Raw genomic sequence first — 19,602 nt, 5'->3', positions numbered from 1 at the left:
CCACGTCCTTAATACTGTGACGGTGGCGGCGAAGAGGAGGAGGAGGAGCCGGGCGAGGGCGGGGCGCGCGTGTGTGCTGAGAACAACCGCCCCCTCCCCGTTCCAGCCGCCGCCGCCGCCGCCGCCGCTTCCTCAGCGTCCTCCGGGCCTGAGCCATGGGCTCCTCTCAGAGCGTGGAGATCCCCGGCGGGGGCACCGAGGGCTACCACGTCCTGCGAGTAAGAGAAGACGCTGGGCGTGCAAGGGGAGGGGGGGAGAGAAAAGGCGTGTACGTGGGAATGCGCGCGGGCGGGGGAGGCGTGTATGTGGGAATGCGCGAGGGAGGAAGACGCGTGGGGTGGGGGGCTTCGGCCTGCCTGCCTGGCTGGCTGGGAACGGGGCGAGGGCGGCGAGAGAGGAGGATAAAATAGAACAGACCCGTAAGAGTTGGGAAACGGGGTCGAGAGGGTCATCTAGTCCAGCCCCGCCGCCTCTGCAATGCAGGAATCGTGCCCACAGCCGATCGTCTCCCTGTGCCCTCCAGTGTTAGACAGACAGAGGAACAAAAATGGCTTTCCCGCCACCGCCATCCCCGCACAAGCCCAGCCCTCTGCAAGCTGATCGTTTCTCCGCCTTGCCTTTCCAGAACAGGGTGTTTTGTGTGGGGAGGGAGCTGCCCTCCTTTAAACTTGGAAGAGAGAGCCGCTTTTGTTGGGCTGCGTGGTCGAGTATGTGCTGCTGGGGAGAGAAGTGGGTTGGGGTGGGTCGAACCGTCGTCTTCTTGATGTTGTGTTTATTATACCTTCAGTCTTAAGAAGCTGGTAAGTGGTTCTCTCCCTGCCTTCCTCCTTCGGTTTCTTCTCACAACAGCCCCATGAGGCTGGCTAAGGCAGAGAGATGAAGGACTGGTGAGTTGCCTGGCGGAGGAGAGGTTTCGAACCCTGGTCTTCCAGACCTTAGTTGAACACTCTGCGCACGCTACCCCACATTGGCGCTTTGAGGGAACCGCATGGGTAAAGAACTTGCAAGCAGGATTTTAACCATTACAGTACATTGATGATTCTCTTAGAGAGAATCTCCTGCCAGCCTTCTGCACCTCTGTAACTTTTGGGGCACAGTCACTTTGAACAGTGACCACCGGTCTGCTCCTATACAGTATATAGCCTTTTTCAGAAGCAGGTCACGCTGCTTGTTGAGTACATTTTGGATTGGGAGTGTAATGGCATGCTATGCCCCACACCATTTCTATCTATATACTTTCCCAGAGTTTTCTTAGCCCAAACTAGCCCACCTTTGATATGCTGCTTCTGTCTAGCTTTGGTCCCTGTTTTGATTGTGCTACTAATGCATTCCATTTTACTGCATAGTCTACATGTCGGGTATCTTTATTTCCATCACTTGAGTAACTTAACGGTGTCGTTCAATTATAATTCTCCGAAAGAGATGGTGTCTGATGCTGTAGTCTTAAGATCCTGTAAGGAAGATTATGATCTTGATGCTTCTGAAGTGTCCAGTGTGATCTGCCTTCCTTCTCTTGGGGATGTGTTGAACCAAGAAGAACATTTCGTAGAATTGTCAAAAGCTAATATTTTCCAGATGGATAGCCTTGGTAGGATTCGTCCTCACACTTGTCACTTGGGAAAACCCGCTGTTTACTGCTGAATCAGAACAAATCTCAATAGGTTTTTCTCAATAGGTTTTCCCGGGGAAAGTGGCGGGATAAATGAAAAGTGGCTTGGACCTGAATGAGAGAAGCAGAAAATCTCTTGGACCCATGCTTTCTAGGCACAGGAAAAGCAGAAGTGTGGAGAAGCTTTTAGTCTTGGAGGAAAAAGAAAAAGAAAAAAACCAACCCTACAAAGGGTATTTTGGCACCTTAAAAACTAACACTTTTAAAAATGATATAAGAAGCATTTTTTGGTTACAGCCAACTTCATTAGCTGCATAAAGTGTCATCCTGAGTTTCAGGTGTATATATGCTTGGGGTATGTTTAGGCTGTGCAAACACTGGTATGAAATAAGTGAAATGCAGAAAGTACAAATGGTGATAATTATGTTACTAACCTTCAACAGTGGCCACTGTTAATAATGTAATTACCACTCTTTGTGCTTTCTACATTATAATTTGTTCTGATATCATTGCTTACGTTCCCTCCAAACTGTGTGTGTATATATATCTGTAACTCAAAATATGCATCTGATGAAGTGGACTATAGTTCAGACATTTATGCCACAATAGATTTGTTAGTCATTAAGGTGATGCAAGTGAATATTCATCACTGAAGATTAAAAAATTAATTCCTTTTCTTAGTTGTTTACTAATATGAAGACCTCAAATTCTCCACTGTGAACATCATGAGTGTTCTTTTCATGAGTATAATGGAGAAGTTACATCTTTATATTTCTAAAATTGCATTTGTTCATAATAGAAAATCTTGCTTTATTTCCTGCACAAATAACGGTGTATTCGAAGATATATTATCCAGTTTTTAGTTCATTATCTTCAAGCTAACTATGAAAGTTGGAAATAGTGGCTGATTTCAGTATCAGAACTTTCACTCCATTGAAACTTCTTTGTAGAGCTCATTTATCAGGTGTTTCATCTCAAGATGAATAACTTTACTTGATTTCAGTTACTCATTTTTCACTGTGTGAGGAAATATAAGAGAGATAAGGATCTTTTGTAAGATCCTTGCTACTTTCATTGTTCTAGTCCAATGCAGACCAGGTAAGGCATAAGTTAAGGATGGACAATCCAGTTAACTTCAAAGCAATTCCCCCAGAAAAAGTTAATTGGTAGCACATGAATATAATTTCTATACCAATGTTTGTGTAATGTATTCATAGCATTTTATCCTTGGTGTTTCAAAGCACACTCAAATATGACCAATGACTGTTTGATATTGTATTGTCCTGAGTCTGTAAGGAAAAGCTGTAAGTGTGAAAAAGGAATGTCACAGTGCTGCAGAAACTCGTTTATTTTTATATTTGGAATAATCACTTTCCACCTGAAGAAACCCATAGTTGTTAGCTATATGGTAAAGGTAAATGGCCCCTGGACAGTTAAAACCAGTCAAAGGCAACCATAGGGGCAGCGCTCATCTTGCTTTTCAGGCTGAGGGAACCAGCTTTTGTCCACATACAGCTTTCCTGGTCATGTGGCCAGCATGACTAAACTGCTTTTGGCGCGACAGAACACTGGCGAAAGCCAGAGCACTCGGAAACACTGCTTACCTTCCCGCCACAGCGGTACCCATTTATCTACTTGCACTGGTGTGCTTTCGAACTGCTAGGTTGGCAGAAGCTGGGTCAGAGCCACGGGAGCTCACCCCATACCGCAGATTTGAACTGCTGTCCTTCCAATTGGCAGGCTAAAGAGGCTCAGAGGTTTAGACCACAGTGCCACCTGTGTCCCTTGTTAGCTATATGTGGTACAGGGAATGTAACTACAGTATTGAAATGTAGGCAGAAACAAAATTTAAAACAGCATCAGTTAACCATAAGTAAAACATTCGAGCAACTCGGATGTGTGCTTCTGTTTACCCGCTTTGCTTAGTTGTTTGACGGTTTACAGCATCTCAAGGCCTGTCATTTTGTCGAAAGAAATTATGGCTCACCCTTCATTGAGTCACATTTTGAAAGCTGCTTCTTAATTACTAATGTGATCTCCCCTACCAAGATGTTCTTGCCCAACTTGTATGGTACTGAAGATAGTCGCCAAAATAGTTTGCCACATAGTAAAGTTCTGTTTTGTAGAAGAGTAATACCTAGAGTCTTGCCCCAGTGTGTGTAGGTGCTGACAGTGTGTTTGTGAGCTAATGTGGTGTAGTGGATGGGGAACGACTAGGTTCATAATCTTACTTGAGATATGAGCAAGCCACTTTGGTTACTATCTAATGCATATCATCGCCTACTTAGAACGAAGTGAGAAGGGTCTCTTATAATTTTCCCTGAGCCCTTGAGATAGCAAGAAGTAATCTTAATGTGTTGTTTGAGCCCTAACGTCGGACGCTATGGCTACAGTTCTGTATTTAATTTCATCCTTTATAATGCATAATAATTTGAGGAATATTATTGATACAGTATACTGTTGAAGGTGTTTATTTTGTTCTTTAATTGTTTTCCCTCTGGCAAAGAGAAAGGGAGGAATTCAGCATTGCACTATCCATAACTGCCCCTCTCCTACCCCTGCACACTGTTCCAGGGGTTATCTATTCTAGGCCCATACATCCAGGCCCATACATCTGCTGAGCCAGTGGGAACCGGGAGGCGAGAACCCCATTGCGCACATGGAAGTTCTTATTCAATGCTTCCGCTGAGGGGACTTGTCAGGTGAATTCTTGCCTAAAATCTTGATGCATTATTGAACATGTTGTTGAACACATTATATGGGGTTGCAGCACTCATATACCAGTGTTGCAGGAAAGCTGCAAGGTGGTGCTGTGTCTCTTGTGCTCTTGTTTGTCAGCACCTCCCTGAAAAGAAGAAGTTGGACGTTCTCCCAACTGCTGCTTTCCAGCTCTAGATCTGAAGTGCTTTCGCTTAGAAATTGGCAGCAAATGAATAGACATTACCAAAGTTTCATAGACTGAAACATTAACAACACAGTAGAACCTAGAAGACTCCCTAGAAAAGACCCTGATGTTGGGAAAGATGGAGGGCACAAGGAGAAGGTGACGACAGAGGATGAGATGGTTGGACAGTGTTCTTGAAGCTACTAACATGAGTTTGGCCAAACTGCAAGAGGCACTGAAGGATAGGCGTGCCTGGCGTGCTCTTGTCCATGGGGTCACGAAGAGTCGGACACGACTGAACAACAACAAGAACCTAGAAGGCAGTATTTGCCTCTGCTTAAGCAAGTGAGGTTCATTCTTGGCAGTGAGGTTCCAGTTAGTGCCTGGGAATCCCCTATAAGACTTGGTTGGGACAGAAAGGGGAGGCTCATCCTTTACTGTTTCATGTTTGTGAAGCTGCTGAGTGAAGTTGTGGATTAATATGGCATGAGGTACCACCAGCTCACCTCTTTGGAGAGGCTTCATTTCTTGCAGTGGCACTATTAAAAGGAAATGTAGCAAGCTGTTAATGGAAAGTGGATGGATGGAGTTCAGCAGTTCTTACTCTTGCCATATCAGACTGAGCTCACAGCTCAGTTGCTCTGGAATCTCAGTCATGGCATTAACCAGGAGTACTCTTTGCCTGTCCTGTTTAGTGAGTGATTTTCCACTTTTTGTCCCATAGACATCTAAAATAGGTATATCTGGGGTAAGCCGTTTGGAAGGCTGTTCCATCCATGCTTGCAGAATGTGTACCAGCTTCCTGCTGAGCAAGGAGCTGATTTTCAGAGAGAGCATGTGTATGTATACCTTTGATGCTTTTCTCTGGAGGTCCACCAAAGCCTGAACTTAAAACAAGTTTTTATTTGGAAAGCTAGGAATAAACAGGGGGAAGAGCCCTGTTAAACCTGGGAGAAACTGGAAGAAGTGGTTGCAGAATATTTAGCTTGTATGCGATATTTAATTCCTGCATATACAGTCTTGTACAGTGTTGAAATATATGCATATCTGTACTTTGCAAATGGAATACTGAAGCAACCAGAGGTCCTCATAAGACCTGCTCGTGGTAGTTAAAAAGTGATGTGCATATTCTGTATTGATTTTGCAATATTACTTAACAGTAGGGAAAAATAACGGCTTCAGGTTTTCTTGCATGTCAAGTAATTTTATGCCGAAGAGGTTTAAAAGAAGTACATTAATGCAAGGTTTTGTGTTGGTTTGGGGTATTATTTATTTATTTATTTATTTATTTATTTATTGCTTTTTCATCAGCTCTTCTGTTACAACTGGTCTAGAAAGGAATGGTTATAAAATAAGCTAAAACAATTGACTAGCTGTACCAATGGGGCAGGGGATCACTGTTCAGTATAAGTCAGGCTTCCCCCAAACTAAGGCCCGCAGGCCGGATACGGCCCGAGGGATTCAGTTTTCCAGCCCCCGGCAACCCCCACCGCCTGCTCTTACCGGTGCGGCGCAGCTACCCACTTTCGGGTTGCAGAGTGCCAGAAATAGCTTGTGCGCACGGCCTCCGCAGACCTGAAAGTGCGCCAGAAATGACACTTGCGTGCGTGCGCACAAGCTATTTCCGGTGCTCCACGACCCGAAAGTGCGCCAGAAATAGCATGCGCGCACGCGCTCCTCCAGCCCGCCGCGCGATCGGCGCTGGAGGAACCGGCCTGAGGCCAGGTAAGTTTGGCAACCCCTGGTATAGGTGATTTATTTTCTTGTAACCATTGGATCAATTCACTTACCGTATTTTTTGCTCCATAAGACGCACTTTTTTCCTCCTAAAAATTAAGGGGAAATATCTGTGCGTCTTATGGAGCGAATGGTGGTCCCTGGAGCTGAATTGCCCAGGGGCCAAAAGAGGATCATGCTTTTTATTTTACAAAGAGAAAAGGGAGTGTTGAAAAGACCCGCTCAGCAGCTGATCAGCAAGAGATCGGGAGAGAGATAAGAGTCCCGGCTCCCTTTCAGCCCCGCCCTCCTTTGTTGAATGTGCTGCAGAGGGAGGTTGTTTGTTTCCCCAGTGACATGTGACTGGCTGATTAGATTATCTGTCTGGAAACTGTAGAAATGGCTCCCTTTCCTTAAGATTTTTCAGAAATGTGAGTTAAACCTCATAAAAATGGGGCTTTTCCTCTTTGCTTTTCCCCCTTTGCAAAAGGAGCTTTGCTTTTCCCCCTTTGCAAAAAAAGCTGCAAAACCTAGCTGATTCTCAGGGGGAAAAAACCAGGGCTTTTCCCTTTGCAAAAAAAGCTGCAAAACTTTTAGCTGATCCTAAAAAAGCCTTTTGCCTTTGCAAAAACAGCTGCAAAACTTTTAGCTGATCCTCAAAAAAGCCAGGGCTTTTCCCTTTGCAAAAAAGCTGCAAAACTTTTAGCTGATCCTCAAAAAAAACAACAACACAAAAAAGGGCTTTTAGAGGAGGAAAACCAGAAAAATATTTTTTTCCCTTGTTTCCTCCTCTAAAAATGAGGTGCGCCCTATGGTCCGGTGCGTTCTATGGAGCGAAAAATACGGTACAAAGCCTTTTCTCCTGAAAAAATACGGTAGGTTGTTTCTGAAAGAGTTCATTGGAATCCTATAATATTTTAATATATTTTTAAAGCAATCTGACAATCAATTTTCATGGTACTAACTGAAGAATTGCCTTTACTGCAGATATTTTGTAGAAACATTTTATTGCATTCGGCTTCCTCTGCACTACAAAAGAAAAATCTCTCTTCAGCATTTTGCAGCTGATAAATGTTCTGGAAAAGTCCTTTTAAAAGCTTTTTTTGAAGGTGGTAACTTGAGTCACTTGAACTGAACTCCAAATTCTCACATACTAGATGCATAGCAGTTAACCCTAAAGCTCTAACACAGTCGCATTGAAATTAATAGATCTACCTCTTAAGAAAACATATTTAAGGCAGATATGTAAATAAATCCACTTTAGCAGCTTATCAGTCCTAACAGAATTTGTTGTGAAGATGGGCTTGAAAGTATGTCAGAAATATCTGGAGAAATTTCAAAAGCCCAAGCAGACTTCCTAGTGGTTGGGGAATGTCATCATGCAGCCAGTGTTAATGAAACTACTTTTGAGTAATAGCAACTAAACAGTGTAGTAGTAGTAGTAATATGTTATTTATACCCTGCCCATCTGGCTGGGTTTCCCCAAGCACTCTGGGCAGCTCCCAACAGAATATTAATAATAACAATAAAAGCGATGAAAGATCAAACATTAAAAACTTCCCTAAACAGGGCTGCCTTCAGGTGTCTTCTAAAAGTCAGATAGTTGTTTATTTCCTTGACATCTAATGGGAAGGCGTTCCACAGGGCGGGTGCCACTACCGAGAAGGCCCTCTGCCTGGTTCCCTGTAATCTCACTTGTCACAGTGAGGGAACCACCAGAAGCCCTCAGAGCTGGACCTCAGTGTCCGGGCTGAACGATGGGGGTGGAGACGCTCCTTCAGGTATACTGGTCTGAGGCCATATAGGCCTGGCTTTAAAGGTCAGCACCAACACTTTGAAAGTAAGCTTTTTCCATTTTTCAGGGAACATTCTGCTATCCCTATTAGATCCCTTTATTTTTCCATTGAAAATGTTCTCTGGACAACACTTTGCTCAGTCTAATTAAGGTCAGTATTTTGCTAGTCTTTTCCCTTTAGCTGCTTCACTGAATTGTGAAATTTAAAAATAATCTACTTAGATTAGACTAACATGCAAGCCAGCCTTGTCCTGTCATTCCTGCATACGCTGTGGGTTGGCAAAATGACTTATTTGGGTCCATCTTTGCTTTTTATTTTCCTACTTCCTGATCCTAGGAAGTTCCCTGAGATTGCCTTCCTATGCTACTAACAGCTATTCACTCCAGATAAGGCAAGCTTGTTCTTTATTTCTAAAAGATTCCATGGGATGTAATGGATTCTACAGTTTGTGTGCATTTTGTTTGCACTACTTTAATTTACAGTACCGTAACTTTTTGTCAGGGCCTGATGACAGAAGAGGCACAGCACAGGCTACGTTTCTTTAAAAGTTAATTAGAGCTGGTTTTCAAAGGCTGCCAATACCCTTGAGCTGCCATCTCCAATTTTGGATTTTCTAAGGTCGCTGTGACATTGTTGGCTTGAGAATAGGGAACCATACATTTTGGCAGGGCTTGGTCAGCCATACTTTCTAACAAACAATAGAGGTTGGCTTTCTTGCTACCTCCTCTGTTGAGGTGAAGTATCCTTTAATACTGGGTGCCTGGGAAGAAGGATTTGACATGAGAAAGAGTGATGGACATTTACATCATCATGCAACCTTACTGGTGTTTTTTTTCCAGCAATCTAGTGACTGCCTTATAGGGTCCCTGGCTGGAAATTTCAGGCTTTTTCCACTGGCTATCAAACCCATTTTTCTTGTAATGTTTGTTTTTGCAGGTGCAAGAAAATTCACCAGGACATAGAGCTGGACTGGAGCCATTCTTTGATTTCATTGTTTCAATTAATGGTTCAAGACTGGTAAGTTAATTCCTGAATTAAAGTTGCCGTGGATTTTAGGCTTGTATGGTGCATATCTGAGAACCAGAAATCAATTCTCTTTACAACCTGATAATGTATGTTTTATGTGTTTTGCTGGATTTAGTCCAGGGAGAGCTCCTCGCAATAAAATAAAAAAAAACGGTCGTGATCCACCTTAAGAGTATTTTTGAGTGAGGTTCAAATTATGTTAGCTATTTTAGGCTCTCCGTGGCTTTTGAGTTGCAGTAGCCAACAGAAGCACAACACTCCAGGCATAAATCCATAACAATGGGTCATTGATGAAAGAAGATATTTTTGGTTCCTATCCTCCTGCCCTGGAACCTTTCGTATGATTATATTAGAACAGGCTTTCTCAAACTCGGCCCTCCAGATGTTTTTGACCTACAACTCCCATGATCCCTAGCTCCCAGGACCAGTGATCAGGGATGATGGCAATTGTAGTCTCAAAACATCTGGAGGGCTGAGTTTGAGGATGCCTGTATTAAAACAAAGTTGGGGTGTCTGATTGAAAGACAGTGGTTCTGTCTGGATTTTTTCCCTATGCCTTCTGGAGAGGAAGAGACTAGTAGAACAGAAGTATCCCAGTTTCATTTTCTCTATACCAGTGAAAGTTGTAGGAAGAAGCAGGGGAGCTGAAATGAAGGATATTGGGAATAATTAGCAGCGAAGAATTTGTGCAGGTATAACAGATATGGACGATGAACTTGTGATATCTTTCTTACTTTGCAACATTACCAGTATTACCGTTTCATCCCGCTTCCAGGAATGTTAAGTCAGGTATTTATTTATTTTTTGAATGGCACCAAATATTCAAATAGGACTTCTTTGCACATATTGTATTATGTCTTCAATGTAAAGCATAACAAAGCATACAAATCCAATAATAGCTGTCTTCAAAACTGAGAGAATTGATTGGCTCCACACTTAGCTGCACTTAAATCCCTTTGAAATCAGTGCAGCTAGAATCATGGCTTGTCCTTTCGAAGCCAATGGGACTTCATCTAATTTAGTCTAGATCCAACCCAATATTTTTGTCGCCAGAGTACAACTTTTGTGGCGATCTGCCTCATTCAAGCTCAGAGCATGAACGTGAGAATTTGAATTAGCTAAACATTAAGGGGACTGATTGCAGTCCAAGAAGAAGCCTTTTAATTAAGAGGGTTGAGTTCTTAAAATGCAGGAACTTAATACTTCTGCCACTAGAACCTTTAGTGCTGGGAACGTGGGGTGGGCTACATGACATGCTTGTGGCTCCAAACACCATCAGCAGCAAAGAGCATAGAAGTAGCCTGCCCTTTCAGCTCTAAATATTTGCCCTAGTATATTTCTTATAGTGCCACAGAGTTCCTTGGTTGCACAGGTGTCTCATCATTTTTCATGCCATTGAGCTAGACCCCACATTGCTTTAATGAGCAAGGATTCCTATACCCAAATGTGTTTTTTTTAAATCATTTTTTCCTCTCTATAATTTTCCAGTCTGAAACTTTAAAGTGCTTATACAGTCATACTTCATGTTGCGTCCGCTTCAGCTTACGTCTTTTCAAGTTGCGTCCCGCTGCAACCCGGAAGTACCGGAACGGTTACTTCCGGGTTTCGCCGCTCGCGCATGCACAGAAGCGCTAAATCACATGCCATGCGCGAAAGCGCTAAGTCACGCCGTGCGCAGATGTGGAGCTTCTGGATGTGAAAGCTTTGAGTTGCAGATGTGCCTCCGGGACGGATTATGTCCGCAACTCGAGGTTCCACTGTATGCCACTGCAGCAAAGAATGTAATCGCAAAGGAACCTTGAAAATAATACCTATATGCCTTTCCTAGAACAAAGACAATGACACGCTCAAGGATCTGTTGAAAGCGAATGTGGAGAAGCCCGTGAAGATGCTAGTATACAGCAGCAAAACCCTGGAGCTCAGAGAGACTTCGGTAACTCCCAGCAACCTCTGGGGTGGGCAAGGCCTACTGGGAGTCAGCATTCGTTTCTGCAGCTTTGACGGGGCCAACGAGAATGTGTGGCATGTGCTGGTAAGTAGAAGCAGGTAGATGCTTTTCTGCGTTATGCTGCCATAGAGGAAGTCAAGCAAGAGGGCATTCTTGGCTCGATATTTTCTGCTGGTCGCAGCTCTGCATGGAGTCTCTCCCACTCCTACCTGGAGAGACCAGGGATTGAACCCGTGACCCTTGGCATGTAAAAGGATGTGTGTGCTTTACTACTGAACCATGGCCCCTCTCTGTGGCTCAGTAGCAGAGCGCTTGCTTTGCTTGCAAACATAATTCCCTGCAAATCTGGATGTGCAGATGCTTCTAGTTCTAACGGGATTTACACGTTTTTAATAGTGAGTAGGATTGCTGTTGGAGCAGTCCAGAGGGAGTTTGCACAAGTCCTCGAGTGTTGGGGCTTTTGGTTTTAACTGGAAAAGCCTCCAAACCAGTATAGCACTTGGAGTGGTGTCCAGCTACGCTTCCTGCTGCGTTTCTCTGCTTCTCCAGTGCTTTTGCAGAGTTGTTCAAACTTCTTCTTGGGCAACGGTATGTGTGCCTTTCTTGCCAGCAATAAACTCCCACACAGTCTAGCTTGATTCAAGTCAAGCAAGCTTTATTTACAGGCATATAAATCACGGACATTCTTTCCAGGGCTCACGCAGGACATCTCCACTTCGCTCCGGTCAAAACCGAAAGTAGGACTGACCAGGAAATAAACAGTGCGTCACATAAATCACATAGGCTTCGCATACAGCAGATACCCCGGATGTTGTGACACATCTTCCCTGTGGGAGGGGTGTACTGTTGAGCTTATTTAACCCTGAAACTCCAAACCTCACATAGAGGAAGTTGGAGTGTCATGCAACTTGCATCCACTTAGCCCAACAGCTTTCTCTGAATTACGCCCATTTCCTTGAATTATTTCTTCATTGAGTGAAATTGTTGGTTGTCAAAGCCAGAAGGATTTTCATCATTCGGTTTAGTGCACATCAAGGTCAAGCAGATAGTATCTGAGCTGAAATGAGGTTTCCATATGCAGTTCTTGTGGTTAAAGGCTGTGCACAAGCAACAGATATCACTACCTTGTTTCAGCAAACGGAGTGTTTTGCCCATGTGTGGTTCCACATGCAGAAGTCTATGTGCATACGGCTTTCAGTTGCTGTCATGGTTCTGTATATTGGGGCAGCTTTTTATACCCTGCATGTGCCCATTTCCCCCGTTATTGCTAAGGATAGTGTAGTAAATCTTGTTGGATAACTGGGTGAGCAGTGGCAACCCAGAGCAGGTCTAGGATGCATTTTTAGTAAAATACATTTCAAACGGGTTTCCCCCCCCCCCACCTTTGCATGAACTGAAGAGCACCATTAACTGTTGAGCCAGAGGTTGCCCAGGGAGTTTCAGTAGAAAAGGGAGAAGGGAGGAAACCCCCCCCCCAAAAAAAAACCCACATAATTGGTCTGAAGTTTCTGTTTGCTTGTTTTTTAACCAAAGATTGGTGGTGCCTTCTGTAACTTTTCTGACTTTAGTTTTAACTTCTACTGCTTCTCTCAATTTTATGTCTTGAAACCAGGAAGTTGAATCCAACTCACCTGCTGCTCTTGCAGGTCTCAGACCTCATAGTGACTACATCATTGGTGCAGATACTGTCATGAATGAGGTAAGTACATATTTCATTTATTAAAGAACCAGGGCGGGGGCTATTTTTAACTCAAAAGTCGTTCTGAGAATGGTTTCAGGATTGCCTTGTGTCCTGCAGTGCAGATCTTTCCCTTTGAGTAGACATAAATAACTTGAAACAAAATAAAAAGTAAAAAAAAAAAAATCCTGCCAGGAATTTTATTTTTTATTTTGTTTTGACTACAGCAGACCAACACGGCTACCTACCTGTAACTATAAGTAACTTGGGAATTCGAAATTTGCTCTTTCACTGTAATTGTGTGGAGCTAGCGCAAACTCCCGAGGAGATTCATTTTGCGGCTTTGCAGTCTCCATTTCCGCATAAATGGCAGGCTCAGTTCTCAACTTCGGAATCTAGAGCATTGCTTAATGGGTTTAGAAGGGCTGTAGTAGACCTAAGATATTGAGGGTACTAGGTAAAGGTAAAGGGACCCCTGACCATTAGGTCCAGTCGTGTCCGAATCTGGGGTTGCGGCGCTCATCTCGCTCTATAGGCCAAGGGAGCCGGCGTTTGTCCGCAGACAGCTTCCGGGTCATGTGGCCAGCATGACAAAGCCGCTTCTGGCGAACCAGAGCAGCGCACAGAAACGCTGTTTACCTTCCCGCCGGAGCAGTCCCTATTTATCTACTTGCACTTGGATGTGCTTTCGAACTGCTAAGTGGGCAGGAGCTGTGACCGAGCAACGGGAGCTCACCCCGTCGCGGGGATTCGAACCGCCGACCTTCTGATCAGCAAGCCCTAGACTGTGGTTTAACCCACAGCGCCACCTGGGTCCCTTATTGAGGGTACTAGCTTACGTCAAAGAAAAATAACCATTTTTTCTCTCCTTTCAGTCCGAGGATTTATTCTCCCTTATCGAAACTCATGAAGGCAAACCATTAAAACTTTACGTATACAACACAGATACTGATAATTGTCGGGAAGTGGTCATTACCCCAAACTCGGCCTGGGGTGGTGAAGGAAGGTAAGTTGACTTAATAGAAAATAATATTAAGCTTCTGGATTGTTTCCACGCTAAGTGAACACTTGTTGCATAGGTATACAGTTCTGTCCTCTGCTTGAGATGGCAGAGCGCTGAGACTCCCAACATTTTTTTTAATACAGCTGTCTGTATATAGACCAAGGTGTGCCATGACAATTGTGGGAGGAAAGAGCAGGTGCACGAATCTGCTGCATAGCAAAATTTCTCATATGCTCCAGAATTTCTCCCTAATGTATAGAAACATGAGTGATTGAGGGGATACCCACGCCATTCCATGTTCTCATTTATTAAACACTTATTAACACATATTTCACATACATTGACGATAATGTAATAATAGGGATCCCCCCCCCCCGCATATTGGGTTAACAATTACCTTGACGATGTCTTGTGATATCTGGCTTCTCTGGGATATCTGACTTGGAAAGGGGATTGTATATTGAGCCGAAATGGGAGTACAACAGCATTTCATATACAGTGGTAGCTCGAGTTACAAACGCTTCAGGTTACAAACTCTGCTAACCTGGAAAAGTTACCTCAAGTTGAGAACTTTGCCCCAGGATGAGAACGGAAATCATGTGCTGGTGGCGCAGCGGCAGCAAGAGGCCCCATTAGCGAAAGCACGCCTCTGGATAAGAACAGTTTCGAGTTGAGAACGGACCTCCGGAATGCATTAAGTTCGTAACTAGAGGTACCACTGTAATGGATGTGTGCATGTGCTTCATTTCAAGAATCTTGTCTCTCAGTTAATCATTGAATACATAGCTTGGGGACCTCAGTAACCCATGCATTACAGATTTGCATCAGAAGTCCTCCTTCAGATTCCCCGTGTCATTTGAGATTAGGCAAGCAATGACAAGAGATGGGGTGTGACCACTGCGAAGGCCTTGGCTATAGAAGGCTGTTCATCTGGCTCCTAGCTCAGGTCAAGAGTGGCTTTACATCCAGACATTCAGTTGACATTAGTCATTCTTTTTAGTGTTAACAGTTGTTTTTCGTATTGTTTTACCATCTTGTCTTTTATATGTCTCTTTGAGAACATGGCTTGTTGGAGCAGCCACTGAATTAGCTATGGCTTTCAGCGGCAAACATACATTGTGCACTAGCTTCATAAATGAACTAGATCTATTTAGAGTTGAATCCTGACAAAGCACCATGTATATTTCCAAAGCAGCAACTCTTTGGTGAAGGACCCAGGATAAAACACCTTGTTTTGGACTTTCTAATACCTTATATGTTTCTATTTTAAAAGCCTAGGTTGTGGCATTGGGTATGGTTACTTGCATCGAATACCGACGCGCCCTTTTGAAGAGGGAAAGAAGATTTCTCTTCCAGGACAGTTGTCTAGTTCACCTATTTCCCCACTCAAAGATGGTTTTACAGAAGTGAGTTGCAGCAATTTATTTCATTTTTGTAACTTGCACTCCAGTCCTTAACAGATGTGTCAGATTACCACCCCTGCAGGAGTAGTGTAAAACTGTGATACTGCAGTGACACAATTGCATGTCCCTTTCCAAGTATATACATTTGCTATTGCTCTCTTAAACCTGAATCCTTACTAAGAGTTTTATGCTCTTGGGAATCCCACTAAAGCAGCAGTTCTACAACATGGCGTCTTTTGTTTTGTTTTTAATAAGGTTCAGCTGTCTTCAGTGAACCCTCCACCTTCATTACCACCTGGAACCACAGGAACCGAACAGGCTCTGGCTGGGCTTTCTATTAGCTCAACTCCTGCTATCCCTAACGTGCTCAATACAGGTTTGTCTTTTTGTGTCATCAGACATGAGCTTAGTTTATTGTTCTAATTACTCAAGTACCGTGGGGTAAAAAAACAACAGCCCAAGGCCTTGCTAACCTTTGTGCCAAGACATTGCAAAGTGGGACATTCCTGGGGCTGCAGAATGGAACTGTTCTTCATGAAAGGTGGGATCCTGATTCCCGTAGGTGGAATTCAGTGAAAGAGCAGGGAGCAATGTGCAGAAATCATGTAGGTCAGGCATAGGCAAACTCCGTCCCTCCAGATGTTTGGGACTACAATTCCCATCATCCCTGACCACTGGTCCTGTTAGCTAGGGATGATGGGAATTGTAGTACCGAACATCTGGAGGGCCGGAGTTTCCCTATGCCTGATGTAGGTGATAGGAAAGTCCTCTGCTTGTAACCCTGGAGAGTTCTGAAGCAGATGATGCTAGGCTGGATAGACAAATAGTTTTGTCTGGTATAATTTAGATGGCATCTGAAATGAAAGTTGGCCTTTTTCCCCCTTTAGGTGTTCCTACAGTACCATTATTGCCTCCCCAGTCAAGTCAGGCTCTTCCTCCAGTTAACCCAGCAGTAACTTTGCCAGGTAGGTGGTAACACAATGAAAACAAAACAATCTTTTCAAGAGAAGCAAGTGTGTGGGTTTTTCCTTGTCTGGTGCATTAATACAACCTTCTCCAACCTGATGGAAATTGTCCTTTGACCCAGTGATTTTTAGACATGTAAATTCAGTCTCGTAAAGTTTGGGTTTTTGCTCTGCCTTAAATCTGATTTGTCAAGCTTTTGAAATCTTAATGGCCATACTGTACCTGGTTACTCATTTCCCTTTCTCCTTCCCCATATATTTTTAGGATTGATGCCATTACCCACTGGACTTCCCAACCTGGGTAATATCCCGAACCTTAACTTACCTGCCCCACACTTAATTCCTGGTCCTGGATTAGCAGACATAGGACATCCTGGTAAGTTTCTGCAGACTGGTTTCTTGGGTTTTGATAGACCAAATCTTAACAAGTACGGTACAGTTATGCAATGCTTTCAGCTCATTACCGCACAGCCTGAGGTGCAGCAAGTGAGCATAGCATTGTTACATTTGGTATGAAGACAGTGCACAGTTCTGCAAAGAGTTCAGAAAGAGCAGGGTGCAGAGTTCAGCTCCCTGAAGACCTCATATTTCCTTTCTAAAACAAAGTTCAAGCTTCTAGTACATATGTTTGGAAGTGTGTAGGCAATGCCTGCCAAAATCACAGAACGACAGCAGGGTTGCTTAAAAAAAAAATACACCAACCTGTGGGTCGGACACAACATTGCCCTCTAGCAAAGCTAGACCTATTAATGAAAAATGGTTAAGATCGCTGTTTGATTTCTTTCCTTGTGTGCATAGTATTCACAGCCCTGCATATAGCAGTACTCTGAAATGGCGGTTTGGCAAAGAAGGAAAAGCTGGAGCGAAAAAAGTGCATACAGATTTTACATGTTTGTGAATGTTAATATTAACCACTTGGGTTGGATTTAGACTCTAGGAAAGCTCCAAAGTCAGCATTCTCACCCTGTGCAATAAGCGTATTATTGAAGGCAAGAATTGCACTGATTAAAGGGCTAACATATTCAGGCAGCATATTTTAAAGAATAGAAACTGATGTTTAGTTGAATACAGTTTCTGTTGACAGATAGCAGGCATCCCCAAACTTGGCCCTCCCGCTGTTTTGGGACTACAATTCCCACCATCCCTGACCACTGGTCCTGTTAGCTAGGGATGATGGGAGTTGTAGTCCCAAAACAGCGGGAGGGCCAAGTTTGGGGTTGCCTGACATATAGGAATCAGTCGTGGCTGGGGAGTGATAAAAAGCAATCATACAGTTTAAAAAATCTATGTATATAGAACTGGACTAGGTGTGACACTCTCATGTATTGTGAATCATAACCAGTTAGGTCACATTTACTGGAAATATATGGCTCGTGCACTCTGTATTGTGCTGAAGGAGAAAAAAAAGAGTCAGTCTTGCTTTCTAGTCATTGTGTGAAAAGGAGAGTTGTGGACACGGAATGATAAACTGTTTGCACCGTACTGTTACTTACGAGGGCTAATGGTCGTTTGTTCACTTGCACCACATGAGCCACAAAAAGGAATGTGAAATCTTCTGTATAGGAATGTCTTTGGCGTAATGTTGAAGCCTTCTCACACAAAGTATCCGTGTGCAGGGGAAACAGCTGCTCTTCCATACGATGGCAGATTTTGACTACAGTTTACGCAGCACGGGGATAAGAGACATGGCCATCTCTGTATAGGATGGTAGATGTCTAGTTCAGTAAAAGGGCTAGGGAACCGAGCTGTGAAGCAAAAGAACCCCGCCCCAAAATTTCACGTTGGTAGGTAGCCTACCATCCATGCGCCACCTATCTGCAACATTGGGGATGATACCACATTGCTGTAAGGATTAGTACTAGGGCTGGGCAATGTCAGCTTTTCAACATTGCAATGTACCACCAGCCCAACATCACGATGTTCAAAAGCAGAGGGAGGAACAAGATGCGAGGCGCTGGGGCCAAACTGCCTCGGCGGGAGCAGTGGCAATTTCACCATGGCGCCTCGTGGGGCCGGGACTGATGCTGCTCATTCCTCGCGCTGGGCACGATCGTGTCCCTCCACTGCCAGCGCCCAGAGGGAATTGCAGGCAAGCGCCCTCCCCCCTCGGTGATATGCCGCCAGGTGAAGGCACCATCACGCTCTGGCTCCCAAACTGGTCTTGGGCGATGTGTCAATTACATTGCCCAGGCCCAATTACTAACATGAAGTGCCTTGAATGCTCTCAGCATGAAATATTCTAAATCGCAGCACATATTTAGAATGAATATCTGTTTCATAAGCTAAGGGAGGAAATGTGTATGCATATAACATCCTAGTGTAAATGTGTGTGATCTGTTTTTTGCCTTTCCGTGTTCTTAGGTTTGCCACCGCTTCCTTCCTTGCCTTCCATAAACCTTGCTGGAATCTCACCAGAATTTCTCGCACAGTTTCCGTTGGTGACTGAGGTTTCTACCCGGCCTGCAGATCTGCTATCCTCCGCTCCTCAGATAGGGAGCTTACCTGTTAATCCTGGCACTACAGTAGGCGTGGAACAAATCTCCACATTTATCCTGGATACTTCTCCTCCTCTTATTACCGCAACGACGATGGCTACTACCACTCCTGCTGCCAAGGCGTCCACTCCTGAAGACAGAGGGGATGGGTCATCCGCATTCAATGAAAAACCAGCATCCTTGGTGACGGAGACAGCTGCTTCTGAATCCTCATAACTTCAAATGTTTAGTTGGATCAGGCTTGGTGTATTTATTCAGCTGTGGGATAAATATTAAAAGAAATGCAAACTACCATTAACTTCATGCTAGTTTGTATTTTGCAGTTAGGTTTCCTGTAAATATACTGAGGGTCTGGGGTTTTTGCAGGGAGCTTGGTGTAGGGATGGGGAGAGGGGAAGGAAGTGCTTATATTTAAAACAAAACAAAAAAAATATCAAGGTAGAAGAATATGCAGACCTCAACTGCCAAATATTGAGGTATTTTTAAAAAAAATTAATCTGAATTTTGTAGGCCTCCTTGCTTCTCCCCCCCCCCCCCCGCCTCCAAGTTTTGCTTCTGTAAAAAGGAAGAAGCAGTTCATGCTTGTGGCATTTGAGAACCATTATTCTTGTACTTTGCAAGAATTAGAATCCTGGTAATAATAACATTGTGAGAGGACAGAGTTCTTTTGTCCAGGTTGTACATTTTAGCTCTATAAAGTCCTTCAAAGCTGTTTATATTAAAAATGTCACAGAGTGTGACTTGTCAGTTCAGCGTCATTTTAAATCTGACTTTCTGTTGAGCTTCTGCCACCCTTTACCCCTTAACCTCTGCTGCTTTGCTTTATAAAGCCCACTGTCGAAAGGCGTTTTGAAGAATCAGAAGGAAAATGCTCCCATTAACGTTGGACGTAGCTCAAAGGGAGGAGGGGTGGAACTTTGACTTTTGTAAAAACAAAAATAGTTGTATGGAGAGAGCTTACATAATGGCAATAAATTCCGAGAATTTTATCTTTTGACACAACAAGACCTTTTATTACATTAGGACGTTGGCAAACTATCTTTGGGGGTGAAGAAACATTTCGCTATAGTTGGATTTAA

The 19,602-nt window shown here is 43.8% G+C and overlaps 1 protein-coding gene across 1 annotated transcript; it reads left to right on the top strand.

Annotated features, from left to right (window-relative positions):
• Positions 1 to 87: 87 nt before the first annotated feature.
• Positions 88 to 18,821, top strand: GORASP2 (golgi reassembly stacking protein 2). Its single transcript, XM_033168252.1, has 10 exons — positions 88 to 218; positions 8,942 to 9,022; positions 10,860 to 11,063; positions 12,592 to 12,678; positions 13,533 to 13,663; positions 14,934 to 15,066; positions 15,319 to 15,439; positions 15,951 to 16,028; positions 16,294 to 16,404; positions 18,390 to 18,821. Exons 1-10 carry the CDS (start codon positions 156 to 158, stop codon positions 18,737 to 18,739), a joined length of 1,359 nt encoding a protein of 452 aa, XP_033024143.1. The 5' UTR covers positions 88 to 155; the 3' UTR covers positions 18,740 to 18,821.
• The last annotated feature ends 781 nt before the right edge of the window (positions 18,822 to 19,602 follow it).

This window comes from Lacerta agilis, chromosome 1 (genome assembly GCF_009819535.1).
Source record: "Lacerta agilis isolate rLacAgi1 chromosome 1, rLacAgi1.pri, whole genome shotgun sequence".
NCBI lineage: Eukaryota > Metazoa > Chordata > Lepidosauria > Squamata > Lacertidae > Lacerta > Lacerta agilis.
Note: the sequence above shows the minus strand (reverse complement) of the source record. Positions and strands in the feature narration are given on the sequence as shown.